The 22,850-nt window shown below is 43.3% G+C and overlaps 1 protein-coding gene across 1 annotated transcript in view; it reads right to left on the reverse strand.

The window, feature by feature from the left end:
- Positions 1-22,850, reverse strand: part of STAC (SH3 and cysteine rich domain) — a 943,669-nt gene that overhangs the window by 300,250 nt on the left and 620,569 nt on the right. Inside the window, exon 3 of the mRNA XM_085607561.1 lies at positions 4,348-4,448. Coding sequence (XP_085463687.1) covers positions 4,348-4,448 — 101 coding nt within the window. The remainder of the gene's footprint in view (positions 1-4,347; positions 4,449-22,850) is intronic.

The raw sequence follows: 22,850 nt of genomic DNA on the forward strand, positions 1-22,850 counted from the left end.
AAGCTAGGCTTACAGCTCTTGGCAATGCTTGTTTAATATCACTTAACTTATGTCATTCATGCTGCTCACATGCATATGAGACAGCTCGTTTTCTACCAGTCTCAATACTAAGAATGAGCTAGTTGGTTACGGCAAATATTAGCACCACTGTGGATGAAATGAAATGAAATTAAATTAAATGTAGGTTTTGTAAAGCGCGTGTATGCCGAGGCATCTTAGCTCTAGCTGTTATTTAATCTTGAGCAGAAGGAAATGGCAGGGACTATGGCTTAGATGCAAATAGCCATGTTTTTAGCGATTTCCTAAATAACTGTCTGTTGGCTTGACTTCTCAGAGTAAAAGGCAGAGTATTCCAGAGTTTGGAGGCCAAATGAAGAAACATCTGCTACCACATTTTACGGTCTTCGCCCTAGGAATGACTAATAGGGAGGCCGCCGATGACCTAAGATTGCATTGAGGGATGTGCCATGTGATATGATTGCTAAAATGGGCCGGTCCAACCTCATAGAGTGTCTTGTGCACAATGCATAAGGACTTAAATTGGACCCTTGCCTGGACCGGAAGCCAGTGCAGGTCTTGAATACTTTGGGATACCGGACTGAATTTGGGGATCTTGAGCAGTAGTCATGCTTCCGCATTTTGCAGTAATTGAAGCTTGCGTAAAGTCCTCTTGTATGCACCTAAGTAGAGGACATTACAATAATCGATTTTTGATAACACCAAAGCCACAATTACTGTTTTCCTTAGGTCCATAGGAATAAACTGTAGGATTTTTAGAAGGATATTCAGCATAAAAAAGCAGGATTATGTAATGCAATCGACCTGGTCCGATAATGACAGCTGGTCATCTATTGTGACACCTAGATTTTTTACCTTTCTTACTGGCGATGGACAAGGCCCGGCTACTTCTGGCCACCAAGATGTGTTCCAGAAAGATGTATCATTACCGAATAACCCCACCTCAGTTTTGCCGGTATTCAACTCTAGACAATTGTCCCGCATCCATCTGATGATATGAACCATACAGGTGTTAAATTTAGTTGCCACATAATCCAGCTTTAAAGATAGAGACACCACTATTTGTGTGTCATCTGCATAACATGTCAGTAAAACCGTGTGAGCGGATAAGTTTGGCCAATGGAGTAATGTAAACATTGAACAAAGTTGGGGATAGCGAGGGTCCCTGGGGCACCCTGCAAGGCAGGGCATAGTGATGTGATTTGTGTTCTCCCAACACTACAGTTTGTACTCTGTTTACTAAAAAAGATCTTAGTATGTTTGAGGCTTCGCCTGTTATCCCTATTTCGGATAGACGCTGGATGTATATTTGATGGTTAACCAAATGTAATGCAGCTGAGAGGTCCAGCAGGATCAGTATTGCCTTCCCTCCTCCGTCTAATTGGAAGCAGATCTCTTCGGTGGCTGCAATCAGTGCTGACTCTGTACTGTGTAAGGGCCAAAATCCATGTTGAGCGGAGTCCAATTTGTTGTTAGACTCTAAAAAATGAAGCAGGTCTTGATTAAGTGCTTTTTCAAGAAGTTTAGATTGAACAAGCAGACAGAAGATTGGCCAATAATTACTAACCTCTGTGGGGTCATGCAAAGGGTTTTTTTTTAAGATGGGCGGTACTAGAGATTTCTTCCAGATATTTGGAAAGGATCCTGTGCCCAGGATATTATTTAGGAGGGGTACTAACTGGCCTGAAATAGTGTTAGGAACCATATGAAGGACCAAAGCTGGGCAGGGGTCCAGTGGGGAACCAGATTTGGTTGACAGAATAAGCCTCTCGACTCATTGGGGCGTTAAATGATTGAACTTTTTTCGGTGAGCTTGCATAGTAGCCTCGCCTTGATCAAGACGACTCAGCTTATTCAGGTTGTGCCCAGCTTGACAGCTAGAGAACTTGTCATATACCTTCTTTACTTTGTAGTACAAAAACTCTGCTAATTTATCACAGAAATCTGGATTGTGGGTAAATTGTTTGCTTTCACCAAATTTTGATAAAGCAGTGACTGTTTTGAAAAGTTCTCTGACTGAGGTTTTTGGAGAGCTAATTTTTCAATAAAAAGTGTGACTTTGCTGAGATTATTGCCTCTTTGTACTTGTCAATCTCCTTTTTGTAATGGTTTTTTCCTCCATATTCGTTCTATAGCCTATACTTTCTCTTAAGATCTTTCAGCTCAGGTGTGTACCATGGGGCTGATGGTTGCTTCCTGCTGTTTCCTTTATGCTTTTCTGGGGCAAGCTTAGCGGTCACAGCGTCAATCCAGCCAGCAAAATTAAGGGCTGTGGAAACAGGATCTGTATTTATGCAGGGTCTATGGGAGCGTAAGGCCGATTCAACATCAAGAGTGTTTATTTCTCTCCATGGACGTGTAGTGACTATACTGTTATTGTTCAATGCTTTGAGGAGCCCACCAGGAAACGTGAGCTCAAAGAATACGAGCTGTGGTATGTCCAAGTCAGAGGTAAGGTTCTATTAAATGTGATCCAAGCATAGTCGTTGAAAATACCTTTGAGAGTATGGTTTCCTATGTGAGTTGGCTCCATGACGATTTGATTTAAGTCAAAGACCTTTAGCCCATCGGTTAGATTGATGGTATCTCGACATGCAGGAGATTTTAGATGGAAAGTGAAATCCCCCAATAGGGTAAAATTACTCCATACAGGACTCCACGGTAGTCTGCATGGAAGAAATAAATCTGTTCCCAGGGCCAGGTGGCTGGTAAATTAGGATCCCTTTAAAAGCTATCTTGTTATTGATTTTGAGAGTGAAGAAAAAGGCTTCTTCCTCCAATTGAGGAATGTCTGTAAATGGGGCCTTAATGTTAGTGCGGTAGGCAATATCAACCCTCCCTCTCTGTTGCCCTTACCTGTCTACTCTGAACAGTTTGTCCCCTTTGGGTATGGCCGTATTAAGGTCAAGTTCGGAGGAGCTGTTGGTCCAGGTCTCCGTAAGGAAAACTATGTCCGGGTTGTATTGGTCAAAAAAGTCAGCTAGTTTGTATTTATGTTTGGGAAGTGACCTGATGTTCAGTAGAACACATGCAAGAGTGGACTCCCTTTGCTCATTAATGTGAGCAGATGGAGAGCTAGTAGGCCTAACGTTATTTTTATGGACACCATCATGATCAGTACAGGTAGTAATTTGCACGTTGGGAAGTGTTGTACCATGGAGTCCCCCTGAACATTAATGGGTTTGCGTTCTCTTTGCTTACTTATAACTCCAATGTTCATTACAGCTTCTCTTGAGTAGGTCAGAATAGAATTTTGAGCAGGGGTTCTGGCGCACGGCGCATTCCAGCCGCGGACGGGCGCAGACGGGAGCAGACAGGCTTGCCTTTGGCGCGCCGGTGGAGCACCTGCTGCACGGTCGTATTAACATGCTCATTTGTATTGCTCAAGGGAGGTCTTTTGAACTATAGCTTTAGGAGCCCCTGGGGCAACTGGTCTGTGCGGCTTTACTTTCCCTGTGCATCTATCTTTACCCTACCACTGCTGTAACTAATCATAGCATTGTCTCCTACAGTCCTCCTTATGTCCCTTTCTGAGATCAAAATAGTTTAATGCAAAGACAAAAAAGTAACATGAAATGCATCAGTGTACTTTTGAGATGCAAAATAGTACTTCATGCATTTCCGAGCAAGTTCCCCTTGGGTGGCGGAATCATGCACTCAATAGCCAATAATATGAGGCAAGACTGAATTACTCCTCTGGTGTGGAGACTTTGCCCACCCTGTATTGTAAAGAATTGGTTACAATAAATATGCAGACAGCACTGGCCTGCCAGATATATAGTCATGCTGCCTGTCAATACAATCAGCTGATGATATGAAGATCCTCGTCACTAACGACCCCTTACCTACCCACTTACCTGAACTGAATATCCACTATTCGAGGTCCCACAATCCTCCTCTCGTTTTCATCTATTCTTGCTAGAAACACTAAAAGTTATGCAACTCTTTATCATGAGAAATTCCTACAGCACTGGCTTTCCCCACCACCCTATCAAATTGTGCACATTTAATTTATTTATATGAATGCATATATATCCTACATCAGTGCCTTTTTAAATGTTCCCCACAGTCTCAGAATGTATAGTGCTCAGCATGCTTGCCTGGATGGAAGCGACGCTCTCTGCCCCATGTTGAGAAATATGACTGTAATTAGCTGGGCTACCGCACATCCCTCAGAGCCCTCAGAGAGGATCCACGCGGTGCTATAATGATGCTTTATCCCACAAGAAAATAATAAAGCCGTGTTTTGATTCTTCATTGCGGACATCCGGGGCTTCCAGCGCCAGGGATGCCGTGACCCGCCGCTCTGGCTCCGGTTGGCTCACTCACCAGCTTGCCCATGCAGCGCTGCTGTCCTGTGCTCTCCGCGCACTTGTGGTGGATGCTCATCTTGCAAGCCTTGCAGCGCAGTCCATGCTTTGCGCTCGACCCTGTCAATGAATTCAAAAGGTGACATTTAGAAGACTTTTTATTCATCTATTAAAAAATAAGCTGAACCAAAAATGCGCTTATCATGGGCATGGAACAGTGAACTGCGGTGCTATGCACAGGTCATGGAGTGATTCGTTTAGATCGTGCTATGAGTAGGAATAACACTTCCATTTTATACTAATATGATTTACTCCTGAATTAAAGGAGTGAGTCAGGAGTACTCTAATCTTGCTTTCCAGCGTTGAGCTTTGGCTGTAGAGCCGCAATTAACACTTGCTGCGATTGCCTCTGTGCAGGAATTCCTGCTCTGCAGATTGTGAGGCTCATAAGCGTACAGACTGCAGGTGTACGACTAATCGTGCGCCGTAAGAAGAGAGATCATGTACCCTCAGCTACACACGTCTGTCGGTGAAAACAGGCTAACAATCAAACTGGCATGGTGGACATTTACATGCAAGAATAACTTGGCCCCTGTACTTCTCCTATGGCTGTCCTTATCTGTTTACTCATTGACCTTCTCTCCACTAACCTACAGGCAGTGCATAGCGCCAGGACACCTTAGGGTAACCGCTGCGCTCTATAAATCCAATTAACATAACATAACATCATATCATATTTCTTCTTACATTCCCACATGGCTCCTCCACAACCAAGCTCATGACGTACTTATAGTCCTCAGAGTGAAGTTAAATCTAGTCTGTTTCCAGTTCTTGAAAAGCCCAACCAAACCCCCTTTAATGTGGCATTCAGCTTTGCCACCTTTCAGAAAGCTTGCAAAACACATCTGTTCTCGGTCCTTCTGTGACTGGCACCTAGATAGGAAGTGCGAGCCTCACCAATGCTATTACAGATAGAGTATAGATGGTACAACTGACTACCTTACATCTAGGCTCAGTGGATAAGTAGGTACACACACTAATAGACGAACATCCATGCCCATCTTGGAAAATCAAAAGACTGTCAAAGATTTCACATGATAGCAACCTTTCTCTGCATATTGAAACAAACTGTGGAAGGACCTCTCTGTGGAGAGCACATTTGTTGCATTCGTGGTGCAATTCAGCAAAGGTATCAAAACACACTCTATCACACCTTCCTAACATGCTGTACCATATATATCCCTTATATGCCTTGTCTCACTGATGCGAGGTTTTATTTTTCTTCTGTATTTACAAGCATTTATCTTGCAGTTCTCAATGTAAACATACCACACTGTTTTTATATAGTTAGAAGGTTTATAACATTCAACATGTTCTTTCAGGTCTTTCACAGCCCTTGGCGGTGCTGTGATGAATACAAAAGTGTGGTAGTGATGTCAACAACATTTCTGTTGGGAGCTCTCTTCTGTATTCAGTTCAGTTTAAGGCAAGTATGCAACGGTTGTGTATCAAACGTTTCTTAAACTCTATGTAGTTGGGTTCGGTTCTCAAATTCTAGTCCCTTGTACACCCAGTAACAGTCCGGCACATACGATCCTCCTGAATAATCTTTGGCTGATGGGGTGTGAAGACAGCAAAGAGGTCTAGTTGAGGCGCAGTGAGGTACCAGTTTCTGTCAGCATACTAGACCATTGCCCCAATATGCTTTAGAAACAGTACAAAAGTGCTTGATGTTTATCCTAGCGCCTACAGGGTGTAAGAGGAGTGCTTTGAGGCAGGTTTTGATGTAGTCATGCTTATGAGGGGTGGCCAACTGATTTCGAAATCTTTGGACTGGCAATGCGTTTATTTGGAAGTATGAAATAGATAATGTTACCACAATCAATACATGCCAGGATGTGTGCTCTTGTCAGCTGGTGTGAAGGACTGGAAGGATTTGCCTTTCAAAGGCCCCGGATACTCAGATCTCGGTCATGGATCCATCTATGCTCAGGTAGATCTTCTTCAATCTGTAGACCATGCGGTCTAGGCACAAAGGACTGTGTCTTCTGGACTGATAGCCAATCAAAAGTGGATTTGTGTGACAGCAGTGTTCACTGGGTATTGCCCACAGACCTGAACCTGAGGAAATGCATGCAGGTTAATGAGAAGGCAAAAGAGGTATAACCCTTGAAGAATGAAGCACAACAAAGGGCACGTGGATAGTTCAAACGATCCGAGTCTAACTTTTTGACTGTGTTTCTTAAGCAATAAATTGATCCACTTTGGCACTAGCAATGGCATGCTTGAGCATTGTTCAGTCCTCTTCAGCATGATTGTGAGGTCTACAGAGTCAAAGGTAACAGACAGGTCAAAGAGTCTTAAGACAGAAGCATTGTCCTCATCCATCCAAAGGGATTTTGGAGTCCCTGCAGGGGTGAAACCCACACTGTTGGTCATTGATAAATGGTTACTTTTTTTTGTTTTCCTGAAGATTTCTTGTCACTTTACTTAACTGATAAAAAGAGATTTGGGAAAGGTCTATTGTTAACCAAGATTTCTGGGTCAGCAGATGTCTTTCCAGGAAGGGGGTGGTGAGGGTGACTTTTAGGGTGGTAGGGACTGTGTCAAAGAGAAGGGAGTGGATGATGCATTAAGGATACCACAAAGGATCTTGGAGTGAAGAAGATGAAAGATGAGGGTAGCGTATGAGGTGAGGCATAATTTCTGGAGAGTTGATGATAGTTTCACAGAATTTGACAATCTTGACCTCAAAGAACTTTAAGAAATCTTTGCAATGTTGGTGGAATGACCAAAGGTCACTTTTTAAGGTGTCGATGTTCAGCATATTGTTTAATTGGGTGTTTCAAAAATATATTTCACATAGTAGACATTTATGGCTCTCTTGATTGCTTTTCATAATCTCTCATGTGTCTCTATTGAACATTTTTTTGGGTAGTGGGCTTGTAGAATAGATTGAGAGGTAAATGGAGAAGGAGTTACCTGATCATAGCTGGGTTTACACTGGTAGGACAGAGATTTCAACATTGTGAGTGAACATAAGATCAAGCGTGTTCCCAACTATGTGTGGAAATGCTTACCACTTGGTTGAAGTCTAGAGCCTGAATATTACTGAGGATTCTGACAGTCAATTTTAGTACTGGGTCTGTCAATCCACAAATTAAGACTCCAATAATCACAATTTTGTAGGCTTGGTCAGTGTTTCAGGGAGATTTCAAGGTGTTAATCCTGGAAGTAGATGTTTTATTCTAAAAGCTGTGACCACTGCTGCAATGACAGAACAGTGAGGGTTAATTGTGCTCTAGACACTTGGAGGATAGAAATGTAAATAATGGAACTGCAGGAGAGGGCAGACCATTATTGTAGTCTAGCATTACCCTACTCCTCATTTCTGTTTCCTGTCATTCAGCATGATTTTGTGGCTAGGGAAGGGTGATTAACCCCTTCGCCGCCGCGGCGCTGGAGGGTGTGGGGGGGCAGCGCGGTGGCGCTGTGCTCATGACGGAGCCGCTCCGTCATGAGCCACGGTTGAGCTGTGCTCATGACGGAACGGTTCCATCATGACTCCGCCCAGTTGCGTTGTCCCCCCGCACAGGCGGGGAAACAGCGCCGCGTGGGCGGAGCAGCCGCCAACGGTCGTGGCATGACGGAACCATTCCATCATGAGCACACGGCAACCGTGGCTCATGACGGAGCGGTTCCGTCATGAGCGGGGAAGGGGTTAACAAAAAGTGTTGCTTGATTGGCTCCAAACCATGTTTAAGTGGAGCCGAAAATGTAATATTTGAATTCAGACAGAAGGTTTTGGATGTTCTTGGCTTGTTTCCTGACTTATCTGGTGTTCATTTTCTAAAGTTAAGGGAGTGGGACCTAGATTGGATTATTAGTGGTGGGGGCATGTGTGGCCTTGGGTTGTTTGATGAGGTAGTGTGACTGGGGTGGGAGATTTGGATGGAGGATAGATGTATGACAGCTTGAAATGGCAGGGTTTGTCAACGGAGAGCTATTTGGTGTAGAGTTTGTGTTGAAGTGTAGAGGTGGTAGAGGCATCCAGTGACACTAAGCAGTGTAGTTGCTCTAGGGAAAAACAATGCTTTAAAGTAATGGTGCTGTCAAAAGTGAAATATCTATGGGCTGGATCTTTGAATGGGTAGGTCTAACCATACACAGTTTAGTGTTTTTCAGGCGTCGTAAAATCTCTTCAAACGTCAGGAGGATACTTTTTTTGGATTGAATCATAATAACTGCGCCATTACTGAAGATGGTGATAGTTAGTGTCTTAAGGACGCCACAAGGAGATTTGTTTCTAGTCTGTGGCCATATTAGACTTCTGAACATATTGGTGGTTGGCTGGGTTTTGAAGCTGTTGGACTACATTTCAGGGCCAGTTGTGAAGAACACCAGGTCTTTCTTGGAGAATTTTTTCCATGGGCTAGTTTAGAGATCTACAAAGAGTTTTCTGCTTTGCCCCCAAAATTCTATTCTTCAGGCTTTTTCTTTCATTTTTAAAGATTGAGTGTTAGACTTGGCATCCTTTGGGTGGTCTTTACCTTGAATTTTTTCTTTTGCCTCCACATTGTGCTAGTTCTTTTTGTTGGCCTTAGGACTCTGAGCACTTTACCACTCCTAACCAGTGCAAACGTGCATGTGCTTCTCCCCTAATGATGATGACACTTGTGTATATCTGATTGGAATATTTGCTGTACTGGTAAGCCCCTTGTAAAGTGGTATACCATACACCCAGGGCCTGTACTCCAAATGCTACTAGTGAGCTGCAGCACTGATTGTGCCACCAACAGAAGTAGCCTTTCAAACCTGTGTCTGGCCTGCCACTGCAGTGTCTATGTGTGCAGTTTACAGCCACTTTGACTTGGCATTCAAAACTACTTGCCAAGCCTTAAACTCCACTTGTATTAGCTATAACTCATCCCAAGGTAGGCCCTATGTAACCCTAAGGGCAGGATGCCATGTTGGTAAAAGGAAGGAAATGTACAGGTATGTTTTACACATCCTAGTAGTGACAAACAGCCTATTTCTTTCTTTACTACTGTGAGGCCTAGCTCTCTCCTAAGCCATCATTGGGAATTCCTTAATACACTTTTAAGCTGTAATTTCTGATCAGAAGCTTTTTCATGTTTCATATGTTTGGAATGGTAATGATAAATCCTCCTCCTTACTCGTGAAGTTGGATTTAACATTACTGTTTTAGAAATGCCACTTTTAGAAAGTGCACATTTCTCGGTACGTACTGCTCTTTGTGACTGACAGCCTGTCTCTAATACACATCTGGGTGGGGGGACAGCTATACTTTAAGCATTCTCTCTAGACAGATACAAATACAGCAAGGTGAGGCTCACCTGCATTCTGAGCACTCGTCTGCATTCATCTGCATTCTGATGTGTCCACCTGGGCAGGGAGAAATGGGAGGGGCTGAAACTTACACTTTGATAGGTAGTGTCTTGTCCACACACAAAGCACTGATTTTCCCGCCACAGGTAGCCTGACAGACAGGACTGGGATGAAAAGGATCTTTGTGCACTTTAGAGAATCCTTTGAAGTCACCCCCTACATCAAAGGCACTTTTTGGTATAAGTACTGGGATTTAAACCCCCTAAAGTCAGAAACTTCTGGATCTCGAACCTCGTGAGAAGGACTACTGTGCTGCTTAAAGGACTCAACTGGTCTGCTTTTCTGTAAAGACTGCTTTTCTGCTTTTTGCCCTGCTGCCTGCTGCTTCCTGACTCTGCTGAAGAACAGCTGGACTCTGCCTTCCTTCCAAGTGATCTCTTAGGGCTTGCTGGCTTGCCTCCCATTTTCTGAAGTCTCAGGGACACAGAAGATTTCCTGAAATTCTGCTGGTACCTGATGGACTCTGCCTTCTGTGAGTCCCATCCTTGCTTGCGGTGCGCCCTCCAAGCTCTGGACTTCAGATGTGGGTTCTGCAGCTGCTTTCTTTGAAACCGACACATCGTCACTACTGCGTTGATTGGAACCGATGTGTTGCCCTTTGACTCTGATGCAGAGGCTGTTCAACGACAGCGGTTCTACACCCTGCAGAACCTGATGACGACGATGCTCTGTGTTACTCAATGACAATGCATTGCCTTTACTTCAGCGAAGCTCGATGACAACTCAGCGACCCAACTGCGTGGAAAAGATTGACGCATTGAGCCCTCAGCATTGACGCTTTGCTCCATCTAAGGTACTTCTCAGTGGGCCTAGAGTGAGTCTTGTAGCCGCCCAGCCCTCTATCGTGGTAAGCCTGAACTTTGGGTTTGCACCAGTACGTTTGGGACCTCAAGTAACCTTTTGACCTCTAGTTACTTCTAAGCAGTATTTTTGCATTTAATCTTTGAAAATGTATATGACTTCTACTGATTAATCTTTTGTTGTTTTGGTCTCATTTTGCTCAAATAAATATTCTTTATTTTACTAACCCTGTGTGGTGTATTCCTTGTGTGACTGTGTGTGTGTGTTGCACAAATACTCAACAAATTTCCTGTTTAGATAATCCTGACTGTGCTGTGCCAAGATACCAGAGGGTGAGCACAGGTTACCTTTTGATGTGAATCTATCATACCACGCCCAGAGTGGTGGCTCTTGCCCGGCCTGAGTGCATACCTCAGCCAAACAGGAATCCCATTTCTAACAGTCGCAAAAATAATTTTCTGGTCCTTTGGTCTGGTTGCACTGACAGCTAAAGAAACATGGATTTTAAACATTGCACTGGAGGCATGCTTTCTTTCTGATAGAACCTGGGTTTCTTTAGATAAGCCTGGCTGCTCTGTGCCAAGCTACGAGAGGGTGAGCACAGGTTATCTTTTATTGTCTATCTATCTTACCCTGACTAGAGTGGTGGATCCTGCCTGGCCTGGGTGCCTACATCAGGCAACCAGGAATCCCAATTCTACAATTGAGTTAGAAGGCTAGACAAAGAGAAAGGACCCAGGCATTGTAGTCAAAATATGTCACTTATTGCTCAATTCAAGAATGAACTATTTCTGGTTCACAATCTGGTTGTGACTATTGGCTATTCAGACTATGTGGAGGATGTCTGAGTCGGGGACCCCACAGCATAGATGAGTATGAGTAGCTGATAAGATTTTGATAGGAAAGTGCACAACAGATAATGGACTCCGTAGAGTAGAGGTATAGTTGTGTGGCTGTGCTGCTACCATGAGCTGCAAAGATGAGTTCAGAATGGCAAGATCCAGAGCTGAGAAGCTGTGTGGCCAATGCAGAAAGACACAGAAGGAGGGAAGTGCCTGGATGAGAGTTCAGGATGTCAGTATAGAATTTCCAAGCTAGTTTTTGTGGCACCTTGTCTCTGCAGTGAAAGATGGGTAAAGTGGAACAGAACAGAATGAGGCAAGCACAAGTGATGAACCAGATGTTTGCGTAAATCTATCCACTTTTACCACCCACTTGTTGTGTTATGTTATATTGATTTGTATAGAGCACTAATCACCTGAGAGAGTATCCACTTCATCCTTACACATGGCCATGTACCCTGTGGTATGTTTTATAAATATCCCATAAAACAAAAATAAATAAAAAATAGGTAGACTGATACATAGAATGCAATAAGTTCAATTTTTAAATGACTACAAAATAATTATTTCACACAACCTCGTCATTGAAGTTTATGGCTCCCATTTATTAGCTCTGATATTATTGAGGTGGTTACTGAGGTGTTTTCTGTTGGCTAGTTGTTAGCATTAATTTATTGCATGAAAACATATTTTCTTTGGCTATCCCCACCCAATCTTTGCCTTAAAATTTCAGTTTAGATAGCCACGTTATCTGTAGCACGTCAGTAGCACTGCCATGATCTAATACTGACTAAATATCCTTACTTGTAATGATTCATCTGAATGAGTGCAATGCCATAGTCAATAAGATGCAATGTGTTCAAAATAGAAGTACATTTGGCACATCGTCTTGGGGTTGTACCTGGATCATGTTCAAGATGGTTCAAAGATGTTCTATGGCATAATTTAGAAAATGCGGCATCCCTGTCAATTGAATATTGCAGCAGCACATGGTCTCTCAAACGCCATGGAAACGGCTTTAACTCTGGATGAAACTCCTTGAAGAGGATGACTTTGCAAGCTGGTCGAAATAATTACTGGCTGTAAAAACAGAACTAAATCATCTGTTGAGCTTAAATCTGAGTCGTGACTTCCAAGAATGTGTCTCAAATGATTTAACATGTGTGGTGTGGAGAAAGTGAACACTGTCCAGTACTTCTGTTTAATGAAGCTAGATAGCTCAGCGAGTTAAAAGATTGTATCTAATTGTCAAGTTGGGGTCGGAATCATGAGTTCTGTTGAAATAGCTGACCCCACTTCCAACGACAGTAATTTAATATGTAATAAATAGGATCTTGCAATCCATGTATAGAAACATGTCTCGAATTTCCTTACTACAGTCAGTTTTCTGGTCAGGTGGGAAAATTAATGACTTAACGGCTGAATTGTAATAAGTTATTACAATTGAGTTGTGATATCATAATGCATGGAGCTCGAGCCAGAAGCCAAGATGAAAGGCAGGTCACAGAGAACACATACAGCTGCAGTTTAAACAATGAACTGACTTTTCCATTTTATAATCTATATTTAGAATGAGCAGTGAGCAGCAGAAAGGAGATATTTATGGCAAAATGTTTATTTTTGCATGTTATGAGACATTAATTGAAAGAAAGAATCCCTCTGCACGTTTTTAATTATTTTGAGCTACACTAGTATTTAACTGACCTACATTAAAATAATTCTAACATATATATTTTTAAACAAATTACAAACTGTTTTTGATGTGCTTAGTTTTGCAATACAGTGTCCTCTTTTTTAGGTCTCGCCTGACCCAGCGCATGCGCTGGTCTGGCGAGACTTTTTGTGAGAGCTCAAAAAAGTGCTACCACTGTAGCCTAGAGCTACAGTGCATGTGCGCGGGCGCGCGCCCCTCACTTTCGCGGCCGCATGGCCGCTTTGATGTTTCATCGCGATCACTTTCGCGGCCGCACGGCCGCTTTGATGTTCTCTTCGCTTTTTTTTCCTGTTTATTACTTCTATGTAGTAATGGTGGCAGGCACCCGTGCGCCGCCATTACTACAGAGCAGTAATAAACAGAAACAAGCATTGGCATAGCCAATAGGTTTCGCTTTTGGGACCTTATAAGTATTTAGTTATGCAACTGTTGCATTGCTAGACACTTATAAGGTCCCAAAAGCGAGACCTATTGGCTATGCCAATGCTTGTTTCTTCATGTCTGCAACCACAGCATCTCTTTCACATGAAAGAAAAGACACCTCGGATTTAAGCAGTTTGTGGGAAGGGTAAGGGTGTGAGTGAATATGTATTGTGAGGAATACATTATTCTCCCCATATATGCAAAAAGGACATTGAAACTAACCTCAGAGGTCTATGACCGTACAAAGGAACTCATCCTTCAACATCGCTCATCTATATGGTTAAATAACTCCTAAGTGACTTGAAATATACCATTAAAATACAGTAGGGGGTACTTTATCCCACATGATTTCAGTGATACAGTAAACAAATAAAATACCATTCTAATAAAAAATGCTTGATAAATATGCTAAACATATTCAAGGAAATAAATGCAAAAAATAACAATTAGGGTTTGGAACATTGAATGTAAATGAGGGGAGCGCATTTGATCTTCACTGCTTTACATCATGCACAAATCATGTCTAATGTTTGGCACAGTTTATCTCAAAATGTGTGAGTGTGAAATTCTTTGTGCCGTCCTTCTAAATCAACAGAGCCAGTAAATGATTTTTTGTACCAGGATATTGGCAACATATTGCTACCAACCAACATGAGGCATTAAATAATACCTGAAAAAGTAGTACAGGTATAAGAGATCTAGGGACAGCTCAAGATGAGACTTTCGTTTTATAGCATTTGGAGGGTACAGTGTATGCAAGAATTGTACATCAGGAGTCTGAACTTTAAAGGCACTTCATGGAGATGCAGCAAAGCCCCAAAGTCATCTGGCATGTGTTGTACACCACATTAATGATGGTACACTGTGAATTACAACAAACTAGGTCATCTACTGGAAATCCAAATCTGGTATCCAAGGTGTATATATGAACATTGTCACTGAGTGCCAAGTTATATTTTTGTACAGCCCTTTTTGTCAGCCCTTTGCACTATTACTAGAGGGCCGATTAGAGGAATTGGACCCGTATCAGTCTCAAAGGACGAGACTCACAGGCAAATAAAGAAAAGCCTACACAAGACAAGATTCAAAGTCCAAACCATGAAGGTTTATTTAAAATTAATAATCATTACAGAAAGCAAATAATTAGTCAGGAAATTCAATAATTCACAATAAGCAGGAGGTTCACATTAGGTAAATCCCCAGAAATATCCTAAGTACAGAGTCAAATCACAATGTGTCATACAGAGAGTTCAGTATGAAATCAAGGAAAGGTCTGCAAAAATCTAAGTACAAAGAAAATGGACAGTCCTTCATAGGGACATGTTCGACAGAAGTCTCAGAACAGTCTGGTACATTCTAACAACAGCACATTTTATAGTTTCAACAGAGTATAGATACATGCCATGTGCAGGGTGTGATAAGCCATCATGGGCTGTAGTAATAAATGTTACATGATATATCCCAATCAGCAAACACCATGTAATGTTAAACAGCCTCGGTCTACAGACCAATCAAATATACATTTTTAGAATCTAGCATAAATAGCTCAAATACTTTACACATTGCCCCTTAAGTTAAGCCTGTCTGCTCTTTGCCAAGCTACCAGAGGGTGAGCACAGGATCATTTAGGGTGTATTGTGACTTACCCTGACTAGGATTGTAGTTCCTTCTTGTACAGCACGCATACATCTGCCAACCAGAAACCCAATCTCTAACAGCGAGAAATCATGCAAACAGTGCAATGTTCAAAATCCATGTTTATTTAGCTTAGAAAAATATTTTTGCTTCCTGCTTATGCTAACTCACAGAAATGAACTTCGTACAAGGGCAAATTGCATTGTTTGATTTAACACTAAACCATTTCAAACAAATAAGAGCACAGCTAAAACAGGAGGCAGCATCAACATTACATGAAGGTCGGCAGGCTTCCTTCAAAATTCAAAATAAATAGAGTGCAAATAAACAACACCATGGAAAAGATCAAATTTTCATCTATTTTATGAAAAAAGGAAACGCACTGAATGGGAGAGGATTAGACCTGACAGCCTTAGGGTGGTCTTCCCCCAACATTTTGCTTCCTTCCTCCATTTTTCTTAACTTGCTTTTGCAGGCTTTTAGGATTCTGTGCACTTTACCACTACTGACCAGTGCTAAAGTGCTTGTGCTCTCTACCCTAAACATGGAAATATTGGCTCATCCCCAATTCCCATGTTTAATTTACTTATAAGTTCATAGTAAAGTGCATTACATGTGCCCAGGACCTTTAAATTAAATGCCTCTGAAGCGCTCATTGTGCCACCCACTTACGTAGCCCTCTAACCAAGGCTAAGGCCTGCCATTGCAGAGCCTGTCTGTGCAATTTACACAGTCACTTTGACCTGACAAGATAAACCTATTGCCCAGTCTAAACCTTCCCTTTTTATACATATGAGTCTAAGGTAGGCCCTGTATAACCCACAGGGCCGGGTGCAATGTATTTAAAAGGCAGGGCATGTACTTTTAAGCTTTACATGCCCTAGTAGTGAAACACTCTCTAATTTGTTTTTTAATACTGCAAGGCCTATCTCTCCCATGGGAAAACATTAGGATTACCTTATCCAATCTTCAAATGTACTTCCCAATTGTGAAGGGATAGAATTTCTACGTTTGGTATCCCTGGATTTACAATTTAAAATCATAACTTATGGTGAAGTTGGATTTTAAATTGCAGTCCTGGAAATGCCACGTTTAGAAAGTTTGAATGATCTTGCTTTAGCCATTTAGTGCCTGCTGTCTGTCTCTGTTCAGTCTGGGTGGGGTGACAGCTGGGCTTTGTGTATTCCCACTAGACAGTCACACACAAAGGTGTGCCTTCATGGGACATCCTGGTAGATTGGAGGGTGGACCTGGCACAGTCTCACACTTACATCTGAATATGTAGTGTCCTGTCCACACACAAAGGGCTGAACATCCCCCTGTAGTGAGTTTGGAGTCAGGGCAGGAATGGAGAAACTCTGCTCACTTCAAAGCCTTCTTTGAAGTCTCCCCCACTTCAAAGGCACAACTGTGTATAAGTACTGGACCTGCAACACCAGGCTTATCTATAGAGGAAATGTGTAAATTATTTGTGTAACACACACACACACACAGCAACACAATGAATACACCACAAAAAGACTCCACACAGATTTTGAAAACTAAATTAATATGTTATGAACAAAACAAGACCAAAGCGACAAAAATCTAAGAAGTTACGACATTGAATTTCAAAGGGATAATGCAGTAGAGTGCTTAGAAGTCATTAGTGGTTAAAAGGCCACTTGAGTTTGCGAAGGACCGGTGTAAATCCAAACTTCAGGCTGACCACAATGGGAGGCAGGCCAGCTACAGGAGCCATGCAGGGCGTGCTGTGAAAGTACCTTGGATGGAGCAAAGCCTCCACGCTGAGGGCATGATGCATCAACGTTTTCCAAGCAGTCGGATCACTTTATCGTCATCGAGCTTCGCTGAGGCGAAGGCAATGAGTTGTCGTCAAGCTGAGCACAGCATCATCGTCAGAATGCGCAGGCTGTAGAACTGCTGTCATTGAACAGCCTCTGTGTTGGCATCAAAGGGCAGTGCGTCGGTTCCAATCAGCGCAGTGATAACGATGTGTCAATTTTGTAGCAAAACATCTCCAGAACCAACGTCTGGGGCCCAGAGCTTGGAGAGGGCACCTCAGGCAAGGGTAGGGCTCACAGGAGGCAGAGTCCAGCAGCACCAGCAGATTTGCAGTACTTTGTGTTCCTGGAACTTTAGAAAACAGGAGGCAAGCCAGCAAGTCAGCAGAGCCAGTGAGCAGCAGACAGCAGGGCAACAAGCAGAAAAGCAGTTCTTCCTGAAAACCAGTGCATTTAAATCATTTAAGCAGAACTGCGGTCCTTTTGACAGAGGTTCAGTTCAAGATCCAGAAGTGTCTCATTTTGTGGGGGGGGGCGGTTAGAGACCCAGTACTTATGCTCAAAAGTACTTTTGATGTATAGTGTGTCTTGAAAGCGGCTCTCTGAAGTACACAGGGATCCCATTCAACCCAGTCCTGTCTGCCAGGCTATCTGTGGGGGTGTAAATCAGTGATTTGTGTGGACATGACACTGCCTATTGTAGTGTAAGTCTCAACCCCTCCCATTACTCCCTGCCCAGGAAGACCCATCAGAATGTTGATGAATGCAGATGAGTGCTCGGAATGCAGATGAGCCTCACCTCCTGTGTTTGTGGCAGTTTAGAGGGAATGCAGAAAGTGCAGTTGTCATCCAGCCCAGACATGTATTGGAGACAAGCAGCAAAGCACACAGAATTATAAGCACAGAGAAATGTCCACTTTCTAAAAGTGGTATTGCTAAAACAGTAAAGTTAAATCCAGCTTCACCAGTTGTCATTACCATTCTTGTTGGAAATGGCCCCAAACTTTTTTCCTTCTGCCTCCGCTCTTTTTGAGTTCGGTTTTGCTGGCTTTAGGACTCTGTGCACTTTACCACTGCTGACCAGTGCTAAAGTGCATGTGCCCTCATTTAAAATGTGGTGACAATTAGTTTATCCATGACTGGTATGTTTTGTTCACTTATACATCCCTAGTAAAGTGGTGTACCATATACCCAATACCTGTAAACCAAATTGCTACTAGTGGGTCTGCAGCACTGATTGTGCCACCCACAGAGGTTGCCTTTCAAACCTGACTCAGGCCTGCCACTGAAGGGCCTGTGGGTGCAGTTTACTGTCACCTCGACTTAGCATAGCCTTAAACTCCCTTTTTAGGTCTCGCCTACGCAGCACGCAAGCGCTGCGTAGGAGTGGACCTTTAGCTATCGCTCAGGACTTTTGCCTAAACACGTGCATGTTTTCCATTGGTTTCTATGGCGAATCGTGCACGTTTGGCGTTTCCCTTGTGGGAGCGAGCAGCGGCGCCATGTGTTAGCAATTATCGCGCTCGCTCCCGCATGGTAAACGCTGCGCGCCGCTGCACTCGCCGCTGCTCGCTCACAGATTGTCCAGATGTAATTCACATAGGCATAGTGTTGTTTGGTGCCTGGTCGGCTGCAGCGCCTACACACAACTGGATTTGCTGCTCAGTATAACACAACACAATCATCTTTGGAGTTGCTGATATGTTCAAATGGTGACTCCCATTAATACAGAAGTTGAAGACGATTCCAATTTGGGCGCCTGTGGTGTGTTTGAAGGGGCAGGGGAAGGTGTGTGTGTGTGTCTCTGAAAGGGGCAGAGAATGGATTGTCTTATGTATTGCACCATCTACAGTTCTTCTGATAGCAATATTTACACGTCTGTGTGCAAGGATGACCTAGCCCACAGCTCCCCCTAGAGGCCTGGGCTGTCCATTGCTGTTCTCGGCTGTCCCAGGCATCCCCCCAGGACCGTGTCTCGCATCCTCCCGCTCATATCTGTTTGCCCTCAGCAACAGCTAAACGCCGAAAACTGTCTGCGTCGGCAGTGGTGGCAGTGGCGTGCGCGCATACCAGATGAGCAGATTGTTGTGGGAAACAGGCGGCCGGAGCGTCCTGACATCTGAGACATATCTCCCCAGGGAGCCGATGCTGCTCAATACAGCAGCGACAATAAATAGTTGTCATATGCCGAGCACATATGCCTTCCTCCGAGAGCGGCACTGAGTTACAACCCCGGTCTCTCCAGAGCTCAGGACTTTATTAAATTATTGCAATATGAGCTGATGCCCCGGGAAAGAGGAGATGGGAGCTGCTCTCAATGGGACCGTGCACGCGCTAAATGGATTAAAGGAAGAAAGAGAGAGAACATAGAATCGGTATCAACTTTTGTGTTTTATTAGGCCGTTTCACCTTGCAATTGGACACCGGTCCATTTCAACATTGCAACTGCCGACAGAAGGAGGAAATTGCAGTTGACCAATCTCAAAAGGCTCCGACTGGAAACAACAGCAAATTCTTTTTTTTAGGTCTTGCCTAATAGGTCTCGCCTTTGGGACCTTATAAGTGTTTAGTTATCCAGCACAATATCCTTGGTGCAACAACATTAACTGTTACATGGCTAAACACTTATAGGGTCCCAAAGGCGAGACCTATTGGCTATGCCAATGCTTGTTATTTCATATCAATCACCTTTAAGGCAGGTCCTATGTAGCCTTAAGGGCAGTGTGCTGTGTAAGTGAAAGGTTGGACAAGTACCTTTTTGTTTTACATGACCTGGTAGTGACGATCACCCAAGTTCATTCTCACTACATTGGGAAATCCTTAAATACCCTTTTTTGTGGAATTTCTGATTGCGCAGGTGTAGCTGCTTTATGTTGCAGATCATTGGATTGGATTGGTAATGACAAATTCTCTTTGGTGGTAAAGTTAGATCTGGTATTACTAATCTAGAAAAGCCACTTTTAGAAAGTGGACATTTCTCTGCTCTTAGCTCTTTAGTGTGCCTTACTGCCTGTCTCCAATACATGTCTGGGGTGGGGTGACAGCTTCACTTTGTGCATTCCCTATAGACAGCCACAGTACAGGACAATCAGCTGCATCTGCCTACTGATGGGTCTTTCTGGACAAGAGGGAGGAGAGGAGCTGACAAGTACACCTGAACAGGTAGTGGCCTGGCCTCACACAAAACACTGATTTACTCCCCACAAATAGGCTAGGAAACAGAGCTGGGATTAAAGGAGACTTGAGCTCCACAAAAGCTTGGCTTTGTATTCACCTCCACTTTAAAGACACATTCAGGTATACGTATTGGGTTCATCACCTCCTCTCACTAGTTCACTTTGGGATCCTAAGGAGGCTCTGCCAAGAAGAGGAGCTGTGCTACAGCAGGGACTGCCACTTTGCTAACTGCTTTGCTTTGTTGGTCGGCTGATTGCTGGGCTACAGGAGGAACTCCCACTTTGCTACCTGGTCTGCTGTGTTGGCCTGCCGCCTCTGACCGGGGTGGTGAGAAGGACTGGATCTGTTCTCTACAATCTTTTTCAACCTAAGTAACTCCAAGATCTTGTAGGCTTGCCCCCTGTTCAGGAAATCTCATGGTCATCAAAGATTTCATGTGCACAAATGACCACTGCTAGGTTCTGCAAATCTAGAGTCTGACTCTGCCTGGCTTGCTCTCAACTAGTGCTGGGCCTTCACAGAGTGTCAGATGTCACTTTTGGGCATACACACGCATCAGCATGGTGCACCGATCAAGAACCACTGTGTCTGCCTGCTCGAGTGCAGGGAATCATGTTTGTCGACTTTGTTGAAGCCATAGCGCCCGTAAGCAGTCCAGGCCAACCCGGTGCACTCTGCATCGATCAAGGAAAGACGGTCGTCTACCCTCCATGACTCTGAATCCTACATTGTATCCAGCAAGGGGAGACTCCAGCAAAGCGAGTCCCAATCCAGAGGCTGACGAAACTGCTGCAAAGGTCCTGTGCATTCCAGGAATTACAAGGTCCAGCCGCCCACCAGCAGTCTTGTGGGCAGGCCTGAAAAGAGCAAGTTAATCAGTCTCCTGCAAACTTGGCATTGCATTTTAACTATAATAATTTTAGAAGCATTGCAGGGAGAAAGTCTGTTCCCGATCCACGGCGTGGATTGCTGTCATTTCCCCCGTGTAAGCGTAAGGAACCTATTGAGAGCACAAGGGCTCTTTCAGCAATGTACATTCTTGAAGTATCCGGTACTTGAGATGCTTTAATTAGATACTTATAATTTTGATCTGTTTTGAAGAGTAAAAGAGATACTATTTTCATACCTCATTGTAGAGTCTTGTTTGCAGTGTTTACACTGTGTATTGTACCCATATATGCACAGCTGCTTTTCACATTACCTCTTATGTTAAGCCTGACTGTTCTGTGCCAAGCTACCAGAGAGTGAGAATGGGCTGATTCAAGTGTGTGACTGACTAACCCTGATTGGAACTGCGGTCCCTACTTGGACAGGGTGCATACTTTTGCCAACTAGAGACCCAATTTCGAACAATTCCAAATCTGTGAAACATGAAAAAGCTACTCCTCTCCGATCAGGAATTACAGCATCAAAGAGTATTAAGGTATATCCAATGCTAATTTATCAGAGGAGTAGGATTACAGTAGTGAAAAACTAATGTAGCTGTTTGTCACTACCAGGAGATGTAAAAATTAACAGTACATGTCCTGCCTTTTAGTTACACAGCACTCTGCCCATAGGGCTACCTATGGCCTACCTTAGGGTTGACCTACATGTAATAAAAGGGGAGTTTACGGCCTGGCAAGTGGTTTTAAACGTCAAGGCAAGTGGCAGCAAACTGCACACACATGACCTGAAGTGGCAGACCAGAAACAGGTTTGTAAGGCTACTTAGGTGGGTGTCACAAATAGTGCTGCAGGCCCACTAGTAGCATTTGAAGTACAGGTCCTGGGTATATGATATACCACTTTACAAGGGACTTACAAGTAAACCAAATATGCCAAAGGGGTGTAATCCAATTATACCATGTTTAGAGGATATAGCATATGCACTTTAGCATTGGTTGGCAGTGGTCAAGTGTCCAGAGTCCTAAAGCCAACAAAAAGAAGGTTAGAAAAAGAGGAGGAGGAAGGCAAAACGTTTGGGGTGATGCTTCAGAAAGGGCAATTTTCCAACAGCGTCCTACTTGTGATACCTTACATACACAACAATTAACATTATTCTTTATTAATAAATCTGCTCTAACACAACAGAGTAGTTTACCTACCGGTAATCCAAGCAGAGTGCCCAAGGTTTTAAAATGGAAGTTGCCACTGATAGGCAAGATATATTTGTATGCAACCATTTTGAAAAGAAACAAAGGATTTTAAGTCACCCACCACACAAGGTGGCTTGACAAACCAAAACATCACTATTAGTCACTGCATTATGTTGCCATTGTGGTTTCCTTGCCCATACTTTTTCCTAAACACAACACATTCACAATTCACTCAACTGGATGTCTTTTGTTGTTTGGGGCATTTCAAGAAGATGTGTATTTCCACCACAGTATTTCATTCCAGTTTCACACACTGGAGGCACCTTATTCTATCGACACATTTCCACTAAACCCTAGAGACGTGCCTCACCAGAACTAATTAGGTTTACTTCTTGTATTAATCAGCGCACTTGGCAAGTTCTGCCCGTGATAAATGTTATGTAAATTTCGTACTAGATTCTTAATGAAATCCATCCCTGCTGTCCCCCAGTTGGGATTGTGAAAGGCGTTGATTAGATCAGAATCCTGATTAATAACTGTAATCACTGGGAGAGGGGATACATGGCATTGTCAAGGTATGTCTACTACTTGCTCTCTTGAAAATGGGTACTTTCTGTCTCTAACAACTCTATTTTCTGGTGGCAAAGAAATTCACATACC

This window comes from Triturus cristatus, chromosome 5_2 (genome assembly GCF_964204655.1).
Source record: "Triturus cristatus chromosome 5_2, aTriCri1.1, whole genome shotgun sequence".
In the NCBI taxonomy this organism is placed as follows: domain Eukaryota; kingdom Metazoa; phylum Chordata; class Amphibia; order Caudata; family Salamandridae; genus Triturus; species Triturus cristatus.